At 41.7% G+C, this 22,503-nt stretch overlaps 1 protein-coding gene across 2 annotated transcripts in view; it reads left to right on the top strand.

Moving 5' to 3' along the window:
- Positions 1-889: 889 nt before the first annotated feature.
- Positions 890-22,503, top strand: part of LOC126249490 (mitochondrial Rho GTPase) — a 201,755-nt gene continuing 180,141 nt past the window's right edge. For both annotated transcript variants that reach the window (XM_049951145.1, XM_049951152.1), the window contains exon 1: positions 890-1,391. In XM_049951145.1, the coding sequence (XP_049807102.1) occupies positions 1,390-1,391 (2 nt within the window). In that variant the 5' untranslated portion in view covers positions 890-1,389. The remainder of the gene's footprint in view (positions 1,392-22,503) is intronic.

Genomic DNA, 22,503 nt, shown 5'->3' with positions numbered 1-22,503 from the left:
TCAGTATTGAGTTTTCTTAGCCTCTCCCCTTTTCTTGAACAATATATTCTGCATACTATGGTTTTTTGTGTATTTTTAGGTGATTGTAACAATCATAATTTCTTAAAGTCGTCTGAAGGATGACCCAAAAACGTTGTGTTCGTTTCTGTCTTGACTCTAGTTTATAACTTATTTTATTCGTTCTTTCGTGTACCGAATAAGTGATGCGTATTTTACGCTGTAGAAGAATTGGTCTATTTCGTTTTTACGACATTTTATATGAAGATATTGACTCATAGTGTGATATTTGTACAGTTTCCTTTCGACTGATTTAACTCACCTCCAAATTAATTGATTTCATTCTAGCACATTGATATTCTCTGTACTTAGATACTGACTACATATCTCAGCCTAAATATCAGCGTATTAAAAAAATCATTCTCACAGTTTCAAGTTTAAAGTAACCCACAGACATACAAATCGAATGCTTATGTGCGCAAAGTACGTCACATACCCTGTCTACCTGCGGCTAATAAGATACATACATTTTGTCTAAATGATTGTTACCTGGTTGTATGTGATGGTAACATTATATACTGCAGAAAATACTGAGTCAATATACACCCACTTATAACTACTTGCACATGTTTTCTAAAATATTTAGTAAGAACTAATTTTCGAGGGTCGTGTCATTGGCTATATTTACGTCGGTCGAGAATGTCTCAGTGCACCGTTTGTACTTACAGGAATTGTATACTCGTCTCTTACTTCCCCATTCTTATTGCAAGCTAGCGCTTTGTTGGTTACATTTTGTTTTCGAATTTTTATGTCTATAATTGATAATCTCTGACGTTTGACGAAAGTTGCAGTGATGCGTCGATAATGACATTGACAAAAACAGGACTATCGATATATGCAAATTTTCGCCGGGGAGGGTGAAGGATTAACTAAATTTGTTTTGGAAGGTTGGGCGAGAATAGTGTGTTGTGACAATAGTTTTTGAATTGTGCTTTATAAACTGTATTTTCTTTAATGTGGTTTTACCCACTGAGGACCTTGCAGTTCTGCACGTTATGACATACTTAGCTACAGTTGTAGGTGTAGTGGTTTACTACAGCATCCAGTGTTGAATGTATTGCGTTAAGCCGCGAAGAGAAGTTTTTCGAACGTTCCTTCACGTCTTCTAGTGTACGGTGGACAGACTGAATCATCATGTCAAGTCATTGTGTTAATAAGTTGTGACACTTTGGACGTCAAAGTATATTGCTGGCTTCATGAAAGCCTGTATAGGTGTTATCAGAATATCATGAGGACCATTCATCCTGAAGAAGGAAACGAAACATTACTTTACCCATTACATACTTCAAGAAGGAGAACTGTCTAGCAAACATTCCTATTGCTGAAGCTAACATGTGAGTATTAAGTGTTTGATAGAGGTCACTAATAACCGGGGCAGGGATAACAAACGCATGGATAAATAACTTACCTGATTTCAAAGTAAATAACAATGAATTGAATTTAGCACATGAAAGTAACGTGAAAGTGAGATGGAGATTTATACCCTTCCGCAATATCCATTCTTGGATGAGTTCGTAGTCATGGTGTGTATAACACAGTCGGTAAGTAAACGCAAGGGCACACTGTTTAACAGTTCGGCAATTTGCGAAACAGCTATGTAGATTGAAAGATTCATTCCAAAGATTTAAGCCTTTTGTTTTAAGTAGTATCATAAACAGGAGTCGCGTTTTTCTGTGACATAGTGATTATTACTGAGCCTTGCGATACCAGACGTCGGCTGTTTGACTCCCGACGTCAGGCATCCAGAGAGAACACAATACAGACTATTTTGCTTTATTTTTTTTTTTTTAATGTAGGTTCTGGTAACAAACTGTTCTGTAGCATACCAGTGATTGGCTTAGCTTGGGAGTTTATTCCACTATTCATATGGATAGCAATTTGTCCTTTCCTTATACAGGTTGTCCAGGTTCATATGTGTAGCAATTTGCCCATTCCTTATGCAAGGTGTCTAGGCTACAGGTATACAAAAGCACATTCTATATTTCAGTACCTATTAAGCTTTGTAAGTTTATTTTTCCAACATAGTACCAAGAGCTCAAACATTTTTATGCTTGTTGGTACAGTTCAAAGTTGGGCTTGTTTGTAGTTTGACAGGTATCAAAAAGGTACTCCATTTCTCTCCAGATATTCATAAGCATTGCATTTGTCATGGTCTGTACTGCGGTGTAGGTCTGTTATCTTAAGTCCACCAGATCACAGAACCCTTGTTCTGTAAACAGTGCCCTTGATATACCTCCATTCACTAAATAAAATCGAGTGTCGTACCAGGAGACCAAGAGGGCCAGGCAATAGGACAACCTCCTCCCCCTCCCCCCCCCTTTCTGATCCAGTGCTCAAGAAACATCTTGTGGAGAAATCTGGTAACATCCTCATGAATGTGGGGTGGGGTCCATCATTTTTCTGGAAAATGTCTGGAGGCATTTGTGGAACTGGCTAGTTTGCAAAACATGTTGAGACAAGTATGCCCTACCACTGGTGTGCATGTGCCTCAGGGTTGCCCATGAAATCATGAGGATCAGATCTTGGAAGAGTCGCTATCAATTGTGTGTTTACACAGCAACATAAAATGTTGAGTTCTTTCGTTATAAGAATTTATTTGTGAATTCCTCTAGCCTGGACATCTTGTACTATGATCACAGTAATGGGTTTCAATTGTGTCCATTCAAAATTTGTGAATTCCATATCATTTTCTGTTACATTTACTACAGCTGTAGAAATACATTTAGTTTCTTTAGTTTCCTGAGTAAGATAGACTATTTTTACTACAGTACTTACTTTTTCTGTCCTTGGATTGACACCTGTTGTCACGTCACACACCATTCCTGTAAACAAATTATAACACTTCTGCTGCTGATTTTTTTATCACTAGGCTAATCAAATATGGCGGCACTTCAAAATCTCAATGATCTTTACAGTGTCAAATGAAACATCAGTTACTAGCTAATTATTTGCATAGTCTTGAAGAAATATTCTCAGTAAATATTATGATACCATTCTTCACAAAAAATTTTTTTTCAATTTCTTAGAGATAATGTAGAAGACTAAGGGGCTTTCGTTTTTTTCCGCTACAGACCCCAATGGTGGTAATGTGCCTGTAGTCATTAGTCCAGACATATCTGATTTACAGAATGAGATTTTCACTCTGCAGTGGAGTGTGCGCTGATATGAAACTTCCTGGCAAATTAAAACTGTGTGCCGGACTGAGACTCGAACTCGGGACCTTTGCCTTTTGCGGGCAAGTGCTCTATCAACTGAGCTACCCAAGCACGACTCACGCCCCCGTCCTCACAGCTTTACTTCTGCCAGTACCTCGTCTCCTACCTTCCAAACTTTACAGAAGCTCTCCTGCGAAACTTGCAGAACTAGCACTCCTGAAAGAAAGGATATTGCAGAGACATGGATTAGCCACAGCCTGGGGGATGTTCCCAGAATGAGATTTTCGCTCTGCAGCGGAGTGTGCGCTGATATGAAGGAAGTTTCATATCAGCGCACACTTTGCTGCAGAGTGTGCGCTTCTATTCTCTTCTTGTCCAAACTATTTATCGTCCACGTTTCACTTCCATACATGGCCACACTCCATACAAATACTTTCAGGAACGACTTCCTCACACTTAAATCTATACTCGATGTTAACAGATTTCTCTTCTTCAGAAACGCTTTCCTTGCCATTGCCAGTCTACATTTTATATCCTCTCTACATCAACCATCATCAGTTATTTTGCTCCCCAAGTAGCAAAACTCATTTACTACTTTAAGTGTCTCATTTCCTAATCTAATACCCTCAGTGTCACCCGATTTAATTCAACTACATTCCAGTATCCTCGTTTTGCTTTTGTTGATGTTCATCTTATATCCTCCATTCAAGGCACTGTCCATTCCGTTCAGCTGCTCTTCCAGATGCTTTGCTGTCTCTGACAGAATTACAATGACATCGGTGAACCTCAAAGTTTTTATTTCTTCTCCATGGATTTTAATTCCTACTCGAAATTTTTCTTTTGTTTCCTTTACCGCTTGCTCAGTATACAGATTGAATAACATCGGAGAGAGGCTACAACCCTGTCTCACTCCCTACCCAACCACTGCTTCCCTTACATGCATCTCGACTCATAACTGCCATCTGGTTTCTGTACAAATTGTAAATAGCCTCTCGCTCCCTGTATTTTACCCCTGCCACCTTCAGAATTTGAAAGAGAGTTTTCCAGTCAACATTGTCAAAAGCTTTCTCTAAGTCTACAAATGCTAGAAACATAGGATTGCCTTTCCTTAATCTATCTTCTAAGGTAAGTCGTAGGGTCAGCATTGCCTCATATGTTCCAATATTTCTACAGAATCCAAACTGATCTTCCCTGAGGTCGGCTTCTACTAGTTTTTCCATTCGTCTGTAAGGAATTTGCATTAGTATTTTGCAGCCGTGGCTTATTAAACTGATAGTTCGGTAATTTTCACATCTGTCAACACCTGCTTTATTTGGGATTGTGATTATTATATTCTTCTTGATGTCTGAGGGTATTTTGCCTGTCCATACATCTTGCTCACCAGATGGTGGAGTTTTGTCAGGACTCGCTCTCCCAAGAATGTCAGTAGTTCTAATGGAATATTGTCTACTCCCGGGCTCTTGTTTTGACTTAGGTCTTTCAGTGCTCTGTGAAACTCTTCATGCAGTATCATATCTCCCATTTCATCTTCATCCTCTTCCATTTGCATAATATTGTCCTCAAGTACATTGCCCTTGTATAGACCCTCTATATGCTCCTTCCACCTTCCTGCTTTCCCTTCTTTGCTTAGAACTGGCTTTCCAGCTGAGCTCTTGATATTCATGCAAGTGGTTCTCCTTTCTCCAAAAGTATCTTTAATTTTCCTGTAGGCAGTATCTATCTTACCCCTAGTGAGATATGCCTCTACATCTTTACATTTGTCGGGTCGACAGAAGCGTCTGATCCCACGCGTCGGCTTTGACCCATGACGTAAGGGTGTTGTCGTGTATGACGTCATGACGGCGCGGAGTTTGGTTTGTGAGTGTGACGTGTTTGTAGATGTCATCGTGTTGTAGTTTGTTGTGCTCTCTGGTGGTATTTTCGGGGTTTTCGTTTGTGTGGTGTAATGGGCTCAGTTTGCTTCTGCTCATTATCCAGAATTGTTAGTGTGTCGACTGTGTTTGTAGTGGAATTCATTTCAGTGAGTTAACGATTTTGTGTGAAGGTTAATTTAGTGTTGTTCGCTGTACATCGTGTGGTAATTTTATTAAAATTAATCAGTTGTTTTTTTTCGGGAATGGATATGACGGATAAAATTAACAGTGCGCAGGTCAAGGGAAGTGTTCGATCCCAGTGTGTGGCTGTGTATGTTGATATTGGTATTGGGAGATGTTTTTGAGCTGTATTGGCCAAGGGAAGTGTTTGATCCTAATTTATGGGATCGGGAGCTGCTATTGAGTTATATAGGTCAAGGGAAGTGTCCGATTCCAGATGATATTGTGTTTAATGATATTTGGGGAATTTTGTGATGTCGGTTTTTTTCGTCATTTTGTGTGGTTTTGTATGGGGGTGGGTGTCTAAATTTGTTTATATTTAGTTTTCCCCCACCCAAAAACACCCCATTTCCCGCACTTGCCCCTTTAGTGTCATTAGGCTTTTTGTGGAAAGTGTATGTGTTTTATTTTTCGATGTATTTTCGTCCTCATAATGTGTACGTACCAACTTTATATCCGCCATATTGGATTCATGGTTTATGGTCATTTCCACCGTATTTGTGACGTCATGGGTCAAAGCAGATGGGCGGGATCGGATGATTCCGTGTTTTCCATTTGTCCTCTAGCCATCCCTGCTTAGCCATTTTGCACTTCCTGTCGATCTAATTTTTGAGATGTTTGTATTCCTTTCTGCCTGCTTCATTTACTGCATTTTTATACTTTCTCCTTTCACCAATTAAATTCAATATATCTTCTGTTACCCAAGGATTTCTACTAGCCCTCATCGTTTTACCTACTTGATCCTCTGCTGCCTTCACTATTTCATCCCTCATAGCTACCCATTCTTCTACCACTTTATTTCTTTCCCCCATTCCTCTCAGTTGTTCCCTAATGCTCTCCTGGAAACTGTCTACAACCTTTGGTTCTGTCAGTTTATTCAGCTCCCATCTCCTTAAATTCCCACCTTTATGCAGTTTCTTCAGTGAAAGTATGCAAAATTAATTATTGTGCCATTAATAAATAACATAAGTCAAATAATACTGCACTCGCACAAATATAGCTCACTTTGTATATGAAGGAAGACACACTGGCATTCACTCATGTGGAACTTGCTCACACATGGCCACTATCCTCTCCAGGCACTGTAGCCCAGCTGCTGGGGTGTGTAGCAGTTTTGGTTGGGGTGGCTATTAGGGTTACAGAAGAGGTGTGTGATGGGGAAGGGGAGGGATAGCAGAATAGAGGAGAGGGGAGATGATGTAGTGCTCCCTGTGGGAGTGTGCAGGTCATGGCTGAAATTGGATGGTGGTTTGTTAGGTGCGGCATCAGGAGACTATTCTGGAGTAGAAGGGGAGGGATAGAAGAGAGGCAGAGAAAGAGAAATTCCTGAAGGCTGAAGTGGGAGAAGGCAAGGGGATAGAGGTGAGAGGAGGACAGTGACTAACAAAGGGTGAAGCCATAGGTTGTATGAGAGAGAAGGATATGTTGCAGGGAAAGTTCCCACCAACACAGTTCAGAAAAGCTAGTGTTGGTGGGAAGAATCCACATGGACATGGGCTGTGAAGCAGCCAATTGAACTTGATCACACGGTGTTGTGTCGCATGCTCAGCAAGTGGATGGGCCAGCAGTCTCTGGCTACAGTTTGCAGTGGCCATTCATATGGACAGCTTCTTAGTGGTTATGCGCACATAGAATGCTGTGTAATGATTGCAGCTAAGTTGGCAGATTACATGGCTGCTTTCAAAGGTGGCTCTGTCGTTGAGAGGGTAGGAAATTCCTGTGACAGGATTAGAGTAGCTAGTATTAGATGGATGTATGGGACAGGTTTTTAAACTAGGTCTTTTACAAGGACATGAGCAATAAGGCAAGGGGTTGGAAGCAAGGACAAAACAGGAATGGACAGGGATATTGCTTGGGTTGGGTGGGCAGTGGAATGCCACTGTGAGAGGAGTGGGGAGGACAATTGTCATTTCAGGGCAGAGAGCATAACTCACTTGCTCCTGTCCTTTGTGGCCAGTCACTGGGTATCTGAAGAATTATAGCTGACATGTGAGAAAGGGACAAGATGGAGAGTGTAATAATTTCCATCTGCCAAGGCCTCAGTCAGAGCCTCAGCATTTATTCACTGCAGATGTGATGACCACTTGTAGCCGGACTGTTGGAAGGGTCTTATCAATGTGGAATAGGTGGCAGATGTTGAAATGGAGTTGTTGTTGTTGGTTGACAGGTTTGATGTGCTTGGGGGGTACTGAATGAGCCATATTTGAGGTGGAGACTGACACTGAGGAGGGTGGCTTTGTGGGGTTTGAGGAGGGTCAGTTGAACAAAATGGAAGAGAAGGTATTGAGAATCTGAATGATTGTGCATAGGATGTCCTCACTCATAGTCTTGATTAAGATGATGTCACCAAAGAACCTGAAACAGGAAATTTTGGATTGTGGGTGGCTAGGAAGGATTTCTCTATGTGGCATAATAGTATTTGGTACAGCTTTGCCCCATGCAAGTGCCCATGGTTGTTCCACGGATTTGCTTGTTAGTGGTACCTTAAAAGGGAAGCAATTACAGATAAGGATATAGTTGGTCCTGGTGTCCAGGAAGTGTAATGGGAAGTGGCATCAACAGTAACAGGCAGGATGCTAGATCTTTAAGACACAGGAATTGTGGAGAGGAGCTAGATAAAATGATAAGTGTGTTTTTAATAGGGGGATAGGTTACTGGTAATAGGCTGAGGGTGTTGGCCCACAAGGGCCAAGATTCTCTCTGTGATGTTGCAATATCCAGGGAGTCTTGAGTGGTTTGGTTTGTGTGTTTTAGGAGTCACATTCTTCGACAGGGTTTTGATCACCACTTGTCATGCTCTGAAGTTAGATACATCCTCCTCACAGTAATATCCCGCCACCCACCCTATACACACAACATTTTTCTGATGAATTCTTCTCGGGTTATCAGCTGAGTGGTGGCGTTGTCTTGTCGCAATGTTTCAATGAGTTTCGTACCCACCATCTTCTGGCAAAATGTGTGTGGGGGGGGGGGGGGGGGGGGGGGGGGGGGAAAGCACGTGTGCATCCAATTGATTTCATTTGCTATCTGAAGTTTCCTTGGTTCCAGTTCACGTAAATAAGATATTTACCCATGAATGAATAAATGAATGGGCATTCAAGTATTCGTGATTAAATATGTTATTTGTGTGAATTGTAGCAGCAGATGGACAGGCTGGAAATCAGAATGTCATATTCAGATCCAGTTTTACATTTCTGAACAACCACAACACCCAATATCATCTCGTCACTACAGAGGAAAAAAGCTAATTGCATATCACAGTGCGCACAGCAAAAGAACAGAACCAAAATGAGTCACAGTCCATGTTTACTGAGTGGAGACAAATTGTGTTATGAAATTTTAACCCTCGATAGCTGATGCCAGTAGGAACCAAAATTATTAATATTGTGTAGGTCGACAACGCACCGTTTTTTAACTATGGAAACTATGTGCTCCGATTGGCTGTGGGATTGCCCTGTTGCTGTTTGTCGGTTGACGGGCAGCGCTATGGTTGTTGGTTTACACATACAGACGTCCCTCACCCCCATCACTGCCCCAATGTGATATGCACACGAGTCGAATAGGTCTTGCTGTTTGTCTCCACCTCATGTCAGAGGTATTCCCACATAAGCTTTTCTTTGGAGCATGCACACGTCACCTGCAATTTAGTCATACAGTAAGCGTGGCAGCACAGCATTCTTTTGAAGAACAACGAGGTATGGTTTTTGTTTATGGACTAGCCGACAGTAATGCACATGAAGCTCGACAGTTGTATGAGGAACGGTATCCAGCAAGACACCACCCACACCTGCAAATGTTTACAGCAATTCACCGGTGACTTGGCGAAACAGGCTTGTTAGTGGGGTATCGTGGTGATGCTGGAAGACTTTGAACACAACGGGATCCTGCATTGGAAGAGGCTGTTCTCGAGCACTTCAAGGAAGCGCCTATGACAAGTACTCGAGCGGTTGGACACGACATGGGGGTCACTCATTGGTTAGTCTGGGAGGTTTTGAGGGATGACGGCCAGCATCTATTTAGTTTCTACTCTGTCCAAGACCTAAATCCTGTGGCAGACTATGAACAGAGGCTAATGTTTTGCTGGTGGTTTCTGTGATGTGTAGCAAGAGATCCCGACTTTCCTGCCATTGTGTTCTTTAGCGACGAGTGCACCTTTCATCTGGATGGCCTTTACAACACTCGAAACGTTTATTCCTGGGCAAGGGGAAATCCTCACGTCACGTATGTCCACAGACACCAGGAACGATTTTCGCTCAACATTTTGGCAGGCATTGTGGGTGGCCATCTGATTGGGCAGGTCCAACTACCTCCTCAACTTACCAGGGCAAATTACCTTCACTTTTTGCAAGAAACTCTACCCGGCCTGCTGGAAGATATGGACATACGGCTACGCATGTGGTTACAGCATGATAGAGCGCTCGCACATAACAGTCATGCTGTGCATGGATATTTAAATGAACTCTTTAGCGGCCAGGTAATTGGCAAAGGTGCTCGCAGGGTGTGGCCCCCACGATCACCAGACTTCACGCCACAGGCCTTTTTCCCTTGCGGATTCTTCAAGGTTCTAGTTCACCCACCCGGATGCAAACCACCTAGAAATGAAGAGGAATTAATGGATCGCGTTTATCGTGCCGCTAGTCACAACAGAGCAATGCCAGGAATCTTCGAAGGAGTTCGGCAAAACACTGTTTGATGTTACCAAGCTTGTGTCATGTCAGAGGGTCACCAGTTTGAGCACCTGCTTTAAGTAAACAATGACCTAACTACAAAAAAGGCCCTTTTCAGGGCCGACACAATTTGTAAAAGACTTCCTGTATGCAAACTAACAGTTGTTGACGGGTTTGTTCCTGGTATGTCTTATCATGAAACTACAATGGATGTGTCAGGACCCCAGCAGATTTGCTCCCAGAGTGGAAGGCTGGCGCACTACCACAGAGCATGCGGGCCGCCTTGGGCACATTGCTATCTCCGGCAGGTGAAGCATTTGTGGTCATGTGTTGCCTAGAGCATCCGGCAACAGGGCAATCCCACCGCTAATCGGAGTGCATTGTGCTAAGTTTCTGTAGTTTACAAACTGTGCGTTGTCAACCTGTACAACATTAGTAATTTTGGTTCCTACTGGCATCAACCATCCAGGGTTAAAATTTGGTGGCACAGTTTTTCTCCACCCTGTATAAATGGTGCACAGTAAACATCGTTGTCATTAGAGAGACAATGCTAGCCAAAAATTTCATATAACTGAATTTCATATTGGGCATGTAGTATCATACAGCATAATTCTCTTTCTGATGGCTCTTTGGATTTGAACATGAAAAAATACACACATCAAAAAAAGTTTTGCGTCACCTCGGTTACGAGAGTTCTGGAACCTGTACAGAAAATTGGAATAGAGATCAACATAAACATCATTTCTGCCTTTTTTATTGCTGATGAAAACCACACATTGCATGCTGTACCACCATACAGTGAGAACTTCAGAGGTGGTGGCCCAGATTGCTGCACACACCGGTACCTCTAATACCCTGTAGCATGTCCTCTTGCATTGATGCATGCCTGTTTTTGTCGTGGCATACTATTCCCAAGTTCATCAAGGCACTATTGGTCCATATTTGTGTTCTCTCTCTCATTACCATGATGTTTATGGTGCACCATTGACATACATGGACTGTAATTGAGCATTCCAGGCAACTTGTTTGTATTTAATTAAAAAAAAAAAAAGACATTGAATATAATAGTTTTGGTTCTGTACTTTTGCTACTGTATGCACACTGTGACATGCAGTTAGAAGATGGATTGGTGTGGGATCGTAGCTTATGCCCTCTGTAGTGAGGAGATGATATTGGGTGTCGTGGATGTTCACAAACATAGTATTCGATTTAACATATGACATTCTGAGTTTTAGCCTGTCTATCTGCTTTTACAATTCTATGTAGCCAGTCATATTGCCTGAAATCTACTGATGAGTTACCTAAATCTACCAGTACCAGACAGCAGCCTAATATGTTGATGTTGTGCCCTGTGATGCCATATTTGCCAAACAGAAATAGAACAGAACACTAAAATATTTACTTTGCTTCTACATTATTTTTTTGGAATGTAGATTGTGATCCCAAACCTATCTGTAGTACACCTAAGGTGTAGCATAGGTTAGAAGATGGCAGTTTGTTGTGAGATAAGATGCTGAATCCAACAAATGTGAATACAAAACCTTAGTTGTGGTGATTTACTGATTATAATGTAGCCTGAGGTTGAGAATAACTGAGAAGGTGACAGCATGGTTGTGAGTTGGCAATACAACCTGATAACAGCTATAATTCTTGTGGAGTATATTCTACATATTTGATTTTGATGAGTGGCTTTTGTCCGCTATCTATCAGCAGGTGCAGTATTTTGTTTATTGCTATGATCATGAAGCCTCTTGACAGGTGATTTACCTCATCTGAGATATTCAGTGTAGATATTTGACAGAATTACCCCAGTACCTTCATCTGTTTTTGACCAGTCACTAAACCAGACCATGTCACCTGAAAGCTGTCGTGGTTCATTCTTCCACTGCCCCTTTTTCCAATTGTTACATGTATGGTTTATTGAAGCAGCTGGAACTTATTGTATGGTCATGCGGCATTTTTCTGACCATTCCTATACCCTCGTTGCATGAATGCGAGATTCTGTATATCCTAAAGGAATTCAGTTATTTCCAGTTTTTAACCTGTGTGTCCATGCTTCGGCAGATGTGCTGCTTATTCTGCCAGTTATGGGTAAGCAGACCAATCTGTGCACCGTGCTGAGCCCCTTAGCAGCCACCTTCTGTTCTGCTTCATTCCACCATAATTTAGTCCTATAAATTATCATAGGTCTTATTATAGCAGTGTATATCTGGTATATACCCCTGGGGTTTGGATCCCAGTTTTTACCACAGGCCCATCTAGTTCTCGTAAGAGTGCTTTCTGCTCTGCAACATATGTTCTGCATATATGATAAATCTATGATAGTTTCACAACCAGGATTATCCCTGGATATTTCACTGCCCCTTCTACTGGTAGAGTGTAATTGAAGAGCATGACATTCCAGTATGTGTGCTGAATTTGCTTCCTTGTTGATGGTACTACAACAGTTCCCTTGGGACCAACCCTTATAGCCTGTTTTCTGCACCAGTTTTCCACAGTGTTTTGTGCACATTGTGGCTGTGTTCCAACAACACTAGCAAATTTGCCAGGTAGTACTAGGCCTATGACGAAATCATCTATGTATCCTTGGTAAAAGTAACCTGTAGTATTTAACTCTAATGAGTTCTTTCACCACTAGGTTCAACAGTAGTGGGGCAAGATCCCCCCCTGTGGAAACCAGCTGGTGGTGTTCATAACCATTTTCTCATTCATCATTGTGGCGTCTACCTTTCTTCTACTTAGCATGGTGTTAATCCATCTGCATATGGTGATCCCAGTGACATGCTCTTCTATAGTTCTAACCATGGATTTGGAGGTTATATTGCTTAAAGCCCCCTTGATGCCCAGGAAGACGTAGAGAGGTACAAGGTGTACAACTTTGCTTCTGCCGTTTTTCCCCAACATTTGAGGCTTTAATTAAACAAATTGGTTACACATGTATCATTCAGAGTATTTTCCACCTCTGGCCACTACTTTCTCCCATCTTTTGGGCGGTGTAAGAATCTCGCATCGAAAAAATTGTTTGTCTTTTGAAGCGATCCACAAATCAATCCAATTTGTGACTTCTTCATGAGATCGGAAATGTTGGTCAACCAGGCCGTGCGCCATTGATCTAAACAGGTGATAGTCAGAGGGAGTAATGTCAGGAGAATACGGCAGGTGGGGTAGGGCTTCCCATTTTAACGTTTCCAAGTGTGTGTTGACCTCTTTCGCAACGTAGGGTCGAGCACTGTTGTGCTGCAAAATCACTTTATCGTGCCTCTTGCTGTATTGTGGCCATTTGTCTTTTAATGCTCAACTCAGACGCATTAATTGCATTCAATAACAAGTACCTGTGATTGTTTCACTTGATTTTAACACATTATAGTACACGATGCCGAACTGGTCCCATCAAATGCAGAGCGTGATCTTGGTGCTGTGAATATTCGGTTTGGCCGTCGACGTGGAAACATGGCCAGGATATCCCCACGATTTTTTGCATTCAGGGTTATCGTAATGAAACCATTTTTTGTACACGGTCACAATGTGATGCAGAAATCCCTTCCGTTTTTGCCTCTGAAGCATCTGTTCACAAACACACAAACGCCGTTCAATGTCTCTTGGTTTCAGATCACACATGACCCAAGTTCCTTCTTCCTGAATCATGCCCATAGCCTTGAGACGTTTTGAAATGGCTTGCTGTGTCACTCCCACTAATTGTGCCAATTCTTCTTGAGTTTGACGCAAGTCTTCTCTCAGCAATGTCTCCAATTCTGCATCTTCGAAAACATTCTCTCTTCCACCACTATGCTGGTTTAAGGTGTTAAAATCACCTTTCTTGAAGTGTTGAAACCACTCACTACATGTTCTTTCACTAATAGTGTCCTTAGCATACATACTTGAGAGCATTGGATGAGACTAAGCTGCTGTTTTCTTCATATTGAAACAAAACACTAATATCTCCCACAAATGACGAGAATTAGGCTCGTAAACTGTCATTTTCAATCAAGAACAACTTTATGATGCAGACCCAAATCGACTAATGTTTGAATGAACTATGTTGACCGAGGTCCATGCTACTGCCTGACGTCTGCAATCTGTTTCTTTTGACCGCTACTTATCGCTGTCGTCACCTATTGGCAAATGGCGGAAGCAAAGTTGTACACCTTGTATATCTTGAAAGTGTAGAGCTTTTACACCTTTCCAATAAGTTTGTGCTGTTTCGCATCATTTACCTGGTTGGTATGCGTGTTGGTTTACATGTAGAGGAACCTCAGTTAACCTCTTCTTCCTAATGTGCATGTTCACGTGTTTTTCTAATCTCTTCAGAATAAAGGAGGACGGACTGATCTATTTGACATCCTTGGCCTTGGTATGGTCAATTCTTCCCGGCTTCATAATGAAAACAACCCTCACTGTCCTGCAAGCATTAGAAACGATTCCTGCTGCTAGACTGACATTAAAAACACATGAAAACTGGAAAGATACCATCTGGGCCAGGTGAGTTGAATGCTTGATAAGTTCCCACAGTCCATTGGATATTTTTTTTTATTTTATTTATTTATCAGTACATTCGGTGGCAGATTCCCAGTTTTCCCTTTGATTACCTGTAAACCAATGTCTCTCAGGTACTGACTCATGGTCTGTGTTATCTGCCATAGTTCATTGAGAGAATTGAGTCTTGGGGACTAATGAGGACTTTATAAAATCTAGCACAAGTAGCTGTACCTTTCACGAATGCAAGGCTGTATTTTACAAGGGGTTCCTGAATTTTTGCCCATTTTCCTTTCTGCCTTGCTAGGCTGAAAAGTCTTCTTACCTGCTTAGTTTGTTCTTCCAGATTGTTGTTCCATCAGGACACATTCATATCTGTTCACTTCTTGGTAACTGGGCAGTTTCTAAATACGAGGTCTTAATGTCAGATGTCACTGCGTTTGCCATTTCCTCAAAATCTACTTGGTTCCTTATTGAAGTTCTGACTTCAAATAAGCATGAGTTTAGATCTTTCCCGTATGGTTCCCAGTCTGTTTTATAGCACACCTATAGGCCATAGTCTGTTTGACACCCATTTTAACCTCAAAACTTAACCTTCCTGCCACAAGGTGAAATATCAGGACTCGTGTCACAAGGCTGCATCGAATACGACACTTAGCTAAAAACTGTTTTTCCCTTTATAAATTAGGTTTGTTTATTTAATAATATTATGGACAAATTACTTTCTTGTGTTCCCCACACACACTTTTCTTACACTTGGCGCATAGATGATGCCCTCTTTGAGTCTTTAAAAGGAACATTTTCCTGGCCTTTCTGATGTTGGAAGAGTTAGTGATTGTGCATTTTCAGGCATTTCTATTCCTAGGATGTTTCATATTTCTTCTCTTGATGTTTTACTAATGTGAGAGTTTGTTCCCCTACTCTTCATTTGTGGTGTAACCAACTCAAAAGAAAATTCATTCAAAAACTCGACCTGACAGATGTTGCTTTCAGTTTTGTGTAGCATATTTACCTTTTAGATTACCTAAGTATTTACTGTGACTGCATCTAAAATACCATAGAAGTATTGCACAGCCCAGCGATGTGACATTATTTTGACAGACTTTGCAAGATGTAACGTCTCGGAAACATTCAAACCCCCTTCAGTCAGATTATAGAATTCGACTAAGGCAGGTTTTTGGGTGATTTGGTCAATTTCGCCAGTGAAATGCATGAATGATATGAGGACAGAAAGAAACGAGCATATTCTGATCATCATACAGAAATTTTAAATAATTCATATTACAACCTTTGGGTTTACCATGGATGGAGGAATCTCTTTTTGGTTCTTCTGGAGGTACTGAGTAAAGTGAGTTTTCTTTCATTTAATTTTTCAATTAAGTCACAGGAGCATAACAAAAAGTCAGTTATCACATTTGTGTTGGTTCCTCTCAGTGGCTCAGTGTGATTTAAAACATACTGTTTTGGCAGGAGTAAGATACTTCCGTGTCTATTCTTTCTACCAACATAAGGAATCCCATCACAAAAATTAATCGTTGCAATTACCTTTGGACCATACATATCTGATTTTAGGCTATATATGTCTGAAAAGGGAGTCCGCCCCAAAAGCTCAAAAGGATCTCGTCAACAGTGACATATTCTGAAGGGCTGTACTATTCCAAACACATCCCAAAATTCCTCGGATGCGGCAAATTTATCGCTTTCTTTTCTATGACCCTTTGTACTTGTATGAAAATGTACTGTACTCCGTAGAAATTAAAATCTATTTGTTTCATCATACACTGAAACAAAAGTGCGCTGTAAATGTGAGAAAACATGTCTGCTATGGTCAATCCAGAATTTTTAGGACCCCAGACAGGAACAACAGACCTATAACAGCTTTGATCTCTGTTGAATCAATTTTCCTGGTGCACCATTGTGTCGACATGTACTTTTCTTTTCTGCTTTACAGTCAATTTCTTCATTGGGTTATTTCACCAATAGGTCAGTTATTCCATCAGTGATAAATAGCGGAAATATTTCATGCTCTTTGACAAGGCCTTTTACCCTCCCTTTAGGTCCTGGAAGATGCATAATTGTTTTTCATTGAATATGTGGAAACATACAACAGGCTTATCTTACCAAATAGTTTTGAAATCTCACCCAAATTCAATATTTCCCATGTCATTAGTGGAAATATTTTATCTGTATAAAAATCTGACATAGTGCCATCAGAGAGTGAAGCAGTGTGTTCCATATCATCATCATCATCATCATCATCATCATCATTATTTTATAAGATTACACCAGTCATTTCACTACATGACTTGTGACACTTTTGCATTTGTCATTTGTATCTTCAGCTGTTTGCTCCAACAGTTCTTGACAAATTTTGTATTCTGTAGTAAACTTTTGTTATTCGCCATAGTAACCTTTAAAACAACAGTAAATAATCATGAAATAGTTCTTTAGGCTTTTCCTACATGATGAAAAATGGTAATGTAGATCACACCAGAGTGTCATAACCGACACTGAGGTATAGTGTGCCCTAATTGTTCCTAAATTATGGGACAAATTGAATGCCAATGATGTACCTTTCCAAGCTGGTGTCTTGTGAACTGCTACCTGATAGGATAATTCAAGGTTGCAGGCCCCTAATACTAGCACTGTTTCCTGTGCCAATGAAAACAAGCAAGACATGTTAGATGTGACACAGCCATTTAGGAAGGTACATACGGTCAGGTACATGTGGCTCCTATGCCACATGCTGTTTTTTGACATAATTACCCATTAGACTGGACCTGAGAGTTTTGTGAATTACGTTTTCTCTTCATCTGTTCCTGAAGGTAGGTTCCCTACCCTGTTCAAGATTTCCAGACTATTTTGTGGTAGACACTTGAGTAGATGCTCACCTCTGCTGTTGGTGTCAGTGCCTCCCCACACCAGGTTTGGGGCATTGGCATCACAGCCAAACATCAGTTGTTCAGTCTGCTCTGAGCAGCTATCTATGAGTCTCCTCACTTCCTGGGAAGGAGGGTTAATGTCCTCCTAAGGAAGGTAAGCTGAGGCCAATCCAATTTCAGTCTTGCTTCATTCCTCCTGTTTTTTCATCCTGATTGTCACAAAGTCCCTAGAACAGAAGTCCGCCATTGTTTTGAATGAAATTCCTTTCTTAACATAAATTTGTTTTCTGAAGTTCTTTAGACTCCTATCATAAATCAACTTACCTCCAGATACTTCCGAGGCCTGAAACACCACACTTATGTAGATAGGGTTCCTTGATCAGGGCTGCGTCCATCTCCTGTCTTCCCAGATGACGACTCAGGGTGCCAGTTGTCCCTTTACTGTGTTGCAGGTTTATCTTCCAACAGTTGCAGCCTCCAACTTTTCACATGTTCACTTCTGATGTCTTCGATTATTCTGATGGCAACCTGTGAGAATCGTAAGTACAGTTTTAGGTCCTATTCCTGCACTGCCACCAGGGATTTTTCACCAACATCCACCATAAGGGTTTGGCCATTGGATACATCTTTTTAGTTGATTAACCTCCAATCCTCTGTTGAGATCTTCTTGTTCTGTGCATTATTTTCTCAAACTGAGTCTTTGGAGAAGTATTCATAAGAAGTTTAGGTATTCAAATTGACACCTTTGAGATCTTAAAAAGCTCAGCCTGTGTCTTTACCAGCAGTTTCGCAACATTCCTCAGAGATATTGTGGGTACCATCTCCTTAATCCACTCCATTGTTCCCAACCCCTCACAGACAAAGGTAAGATTATGTTTGTCCTGATAGACCTTCCTGAATTTAGGTCCTGGATTTGTCTCCCCCCCCCTCCCCCCCCCCCAATCTCCTGGAAGAGAGCCATCTGAACAAACTCCATCTGCTGTGAGGTGATGTTGACCATGGATGTCCATGTTGGATAACCACCATCCTGAAAACTGAGGCTGCAGTACGAAAAGTCTATTTCCCTTTTTCCTGTCTCAGTTTTTTGTGGGTCTGTTTAGCCTGAGAAGTGATAGCATTAAAATTCTCCCTTGTCCTTGTGTTCTCTGTTGTAGAGGTAGAAGGGGTCTGATTACTCCCTCACTCTGAGATAGTTTTTTTTTTTTTTCAGGTGTTAGTTTCACGACATTTTAGTTCCTTTTACTTTTAGGAAGCCATTCTTTAGCTTCCTTTTCTTCTTGTTCTTTGAGGAGTTTCCTCCACTGAGCCCCAGACAAGGATTTGATGTTGACTTGATCCAAGTTCTCAGTGACAGTTTCCATTTCTAAAACTGTATTATCGCCCAATACAGTTGCAGAAACAGCTTTCACCTGTTCCAACCCTGATGCTAGGGTGTATGACGTCTCATCAAATCCCTCAGTTTTTGTTTTGTTTTCTGTGTTGACCATTTTGGACACACGAGAATTAGGGATCAGTTTGGTTGGCACAAGGGGCCCCCATGCAGTGCAAGGCTAGTTACTCAGGGAGGTCGCCCAGTATACCGGAGACTCTGTTAATGATACATCTTCCCGTGTGCCATGCATCACTCGACACACCTTGGGTTGGGTATCTGGGGGATTGGGGAATGACTGTGGGGGTGAATAGGGGAGATATGGGGCTTTGTGGGGAAACTTCACATGATTTATACATAGAGGCCAGTCCGGCGTGGAAGACCTTGCCAGTAGCTGTGCTATTGCCAACATAGTCCTCAGCTTATTGTGAACATGCAACCCCTCTCTGCCTGCAGTGACAGTGTTTCTATAATGCGTTGTCTCCTAGAGAGGGATATTGTCAGGGCCAAAGGCACTGAAATGTTATATCTTGCCTATCCTGTGTTGAACTTTCACTCTGATGGCCAGTAGGAGACATGACACCATCACGATCATGTGCCATGTAGTTTACAAGTTTCATTGTGACACCATAATAGTTTCTCACTTGATTGGTCACCAGAGTTTACTTATGCTCTGTTGCCAATTATAAATGTATTAAGTATTTTACACCTAAAAGAGATGTATTTCTCTGTCACCATCAGACTAACACACTGATAGCAAACCAAGCTATACAGATTAACTGATGCTACATAATTAATGTAGCAATCAAGACAGATGTTGAATGCTGAAAGAACTATGGAACTAATCATCTTGTTGTTTCCTTTCCAATTTTATTGATTGAAGAACCAATAGAAGCCTCAAAAAACTTGAAAATTGTGATCCAAGCATTGATTTACTTACTGTTGACACTTCAAACATAGCCACATTTATCTGTGCGCTCTTCGATTTAATCTCTTACCAATGTATTCTGTGTAAGCAGTTTATGTTCAGATGTGAAAAAAGTAACATTGAAGACAACAGGATAAAGTTAATAATTTGATGTACAAATATGTAGGAAAGTTCTGTAGAATGTGAATAATTTAGGAGTAAAGGAGACCACTCACCAAAGAGCTGATGGGTTGAGTCCTCAGCAGTCACACACAAAAGAGAAAGGAAACTTGCTGTATGTGCTCTTCATGCCTAGGACACAGGGACCCGGGGCAACAGTTTACTTGCCGAGTAACCATTGCTGTGGCATCTGTAGGAGAGCCCCCATTCTGAGTGGGTGGTACCAGAGCAAAAGTTTTGCACATGAAGTGAATTAAATTTTCTTCCAGTGGTGGCTGAAAGGCCACTGAAGTCTCTTCAGATGGGGAAGATTATTATAATGCAGAGAGATAAGGCCTCATGATGTTTCCTTCCCTGACTATGCTGCTGGGAGGAGGGACAAGCCAGATGTCGTAGTGCAAAACAATTCACCCAGTACTTGGTATGTATTTGGATTGATGGGCATTCTTTCACTACAATGAAACCATTATCTTTTGTCAAAAACATTGATGACAGATTTTGGGAAAAATATGAAATAATTCGTTATTAATTAAAACTTTCTCTCCTGTCCAATTTATAGCTCTTGAGGCATGTGTCATCTAGGTGACATACCTGTGACCATTGCCCTGCATAAAGCTTTGAATCTGGTCTGAGGAATCATCTTCCTCAGAGATCTTATGCGTCAAAACATATGAGGAGTTGTGGACTAATCTCCAGCAGTGAGGCGTACATTTTATCTGACATATACAAAAAGTGCACAAGGATAATCGTACAGGTATAGATGCCTTTATCATAGTCTTTGCAGTGTATGTCCTCATAGAGAAAGTTAAGATCTTGGTGTAACATATGATGTGAAGTCATTATGTGTCACCAACTACGAGGTGCTTCAGATGTTTACCCTTTCGGCGTTTGTCATCCCACTGCATGGAGGGCCCAAAATGCAGCAACTGGAATGATCATTCATGACGGTTGTATTTGTGAACATCCACCTTTGTGTGTCAACTGTACAGAACATCACCCTTCACTCTCGCTAGTTTGTCCAGATTGCAAGAAAGAATAGAAGAGCCAGGAATACAAATCTATTGACTGCACGTCTTATACTGCCACACGGAAGAAATATGAAAGTGTACATCCTGTGGCTGTGACAATCAATTACACTAACATCATTACCATCACCTCCCCTACCTCTACCTTCCCCAAACCAGATCTCTTACCAGCCTCCTCAAGTGTGGTTCTGGTTCGTGCTGTACCTTCTTCAGGAACCAATTTCTGCACCCGGTCTGTTCTCCTTCTTCTTCAGCCTCTACTGATGACAGGACTGCCTCTCAGGATCCCTCTCACTGGCATCCTGCAGACCAGAGGCCCGACACAAACAGTGGCTGAATGAGCAACAGACTGCAGGTCTCAGGGCTGTCCGCTCATCATCTACCCCTGCACTCAATGCAGATAGCCCCCTTGAACGAACCATTCCCACCAAAGGTAATGAAGGAAAATAAAAAGAAGAATGTGTTTCGGGACAAGGCTCCTCCAGTGATTCCAGAGATGCTAGATCCCCAGACAAATTTGGATTCTGAGCTGATGTTTGTGGATGTCGTTCCATCCCTACTTGTGACAGGCAGTGACCCTGCAGCTTTACTGGTCCTCCTGCCTTTGCGCACCTAACCTGGCCTCGAGTCATTTGATCATTGAGTGGAATCATAATGGTTACTACTGTCACCTGCCACAACTACAGCTTATTTCCACTTCTTCTGCAGTTTGCATTGCTCTCCAAGATAGGCACTTCATTGATGACATTTCTCCAATGCATTGGGGTTATCCTGCTTTCTGCCAAAACCATGCTGGTCCCAAGATGATGTCTGGAGGAGTCTGTACTTTGATTCGTACAGATATCATCAGTGAATAGCTCTTCATACCTCATTGGAGGTAGTAGCAATGTGGGTGCAAATGACCTCAGCGATTACCATCTGCAGTTTTTACGTACATCCAAGCAGGCCACCTACTTGTGTTGAATGGACCACATTACCCTGACAGCTCGCCTCCCCCCCCCCTCCCCCCCTTCATTTTTTCCTGCTTGGTGCCTTCAAAGCACATCATCCCCTGTGAAAGAGTACAACTTTATCTGGTAGGGGCCTTCTAAATGACCAGCTTCTCATGAATCATGATCTGTGCCGCCTCAGTGTTGGTTCTCCTATGCACTTCAGCGCTGCTCATGGCGCCTTTACAGTTATCGATCTAATAGTCTCTTCCCTTAATATTGCAACTTTGCTGCATTTGTCATTACATGATGACCTTTTGGACAGTGACCACTTTCTGGTGATCCTGTCGTTTCCTTGCCACAGCTGACAGACCAACTACCATGTTGGGCACTTCACATAACCAACGCTGCTGTTACATCTGCCGCCTCTGTCAGATTATATTGATGAAGGTGTACGAGGAATCTCAGATGTTATCATCCATGCTGCTGGAACTGCTATTCCCCTTTTTACAGGTACCCTTGTTGGCCAGTTCCATGCTGGACCATAAACACTGAAACAGCTATTCAGGATCGCTGATAAGCCCTGCAGTGATTCAACAATATCTTTCAGAGACCAACCTTATCACTTTCAGGCGATTTTTGTGTGGTGATGTATGCCTCTTCATCTCATGTATGGATCAGGCTCCGTGGTCTTATGGCCACCACCAATTAACAGCTGTTCTGGGTCTTGCCCTAGGGGGGGGCTTTGTACCATTTCATCCGTTCT

The sequence above is a fragment of the Schistocerca nitens genome, chromosome 1 (assembly GCF_023898315.1).
Source record: "Schistocerca nitens isolate TAMUIC-IGC-003100 chromosome 1, iqSchNite1.1, whole genome shotgun sequence".
In the NCBI taxonomy this organism is placed as follows: domain Eukaryota; kingdom Metazoa; phylum Arthropoda; class Insecta; order Orthoptera; family Acrididae; genus Schistocerca; species Schistocerca nitens.
This window is presented reverse-complemented; position numbering and strand designations above follow the sequence as displayed.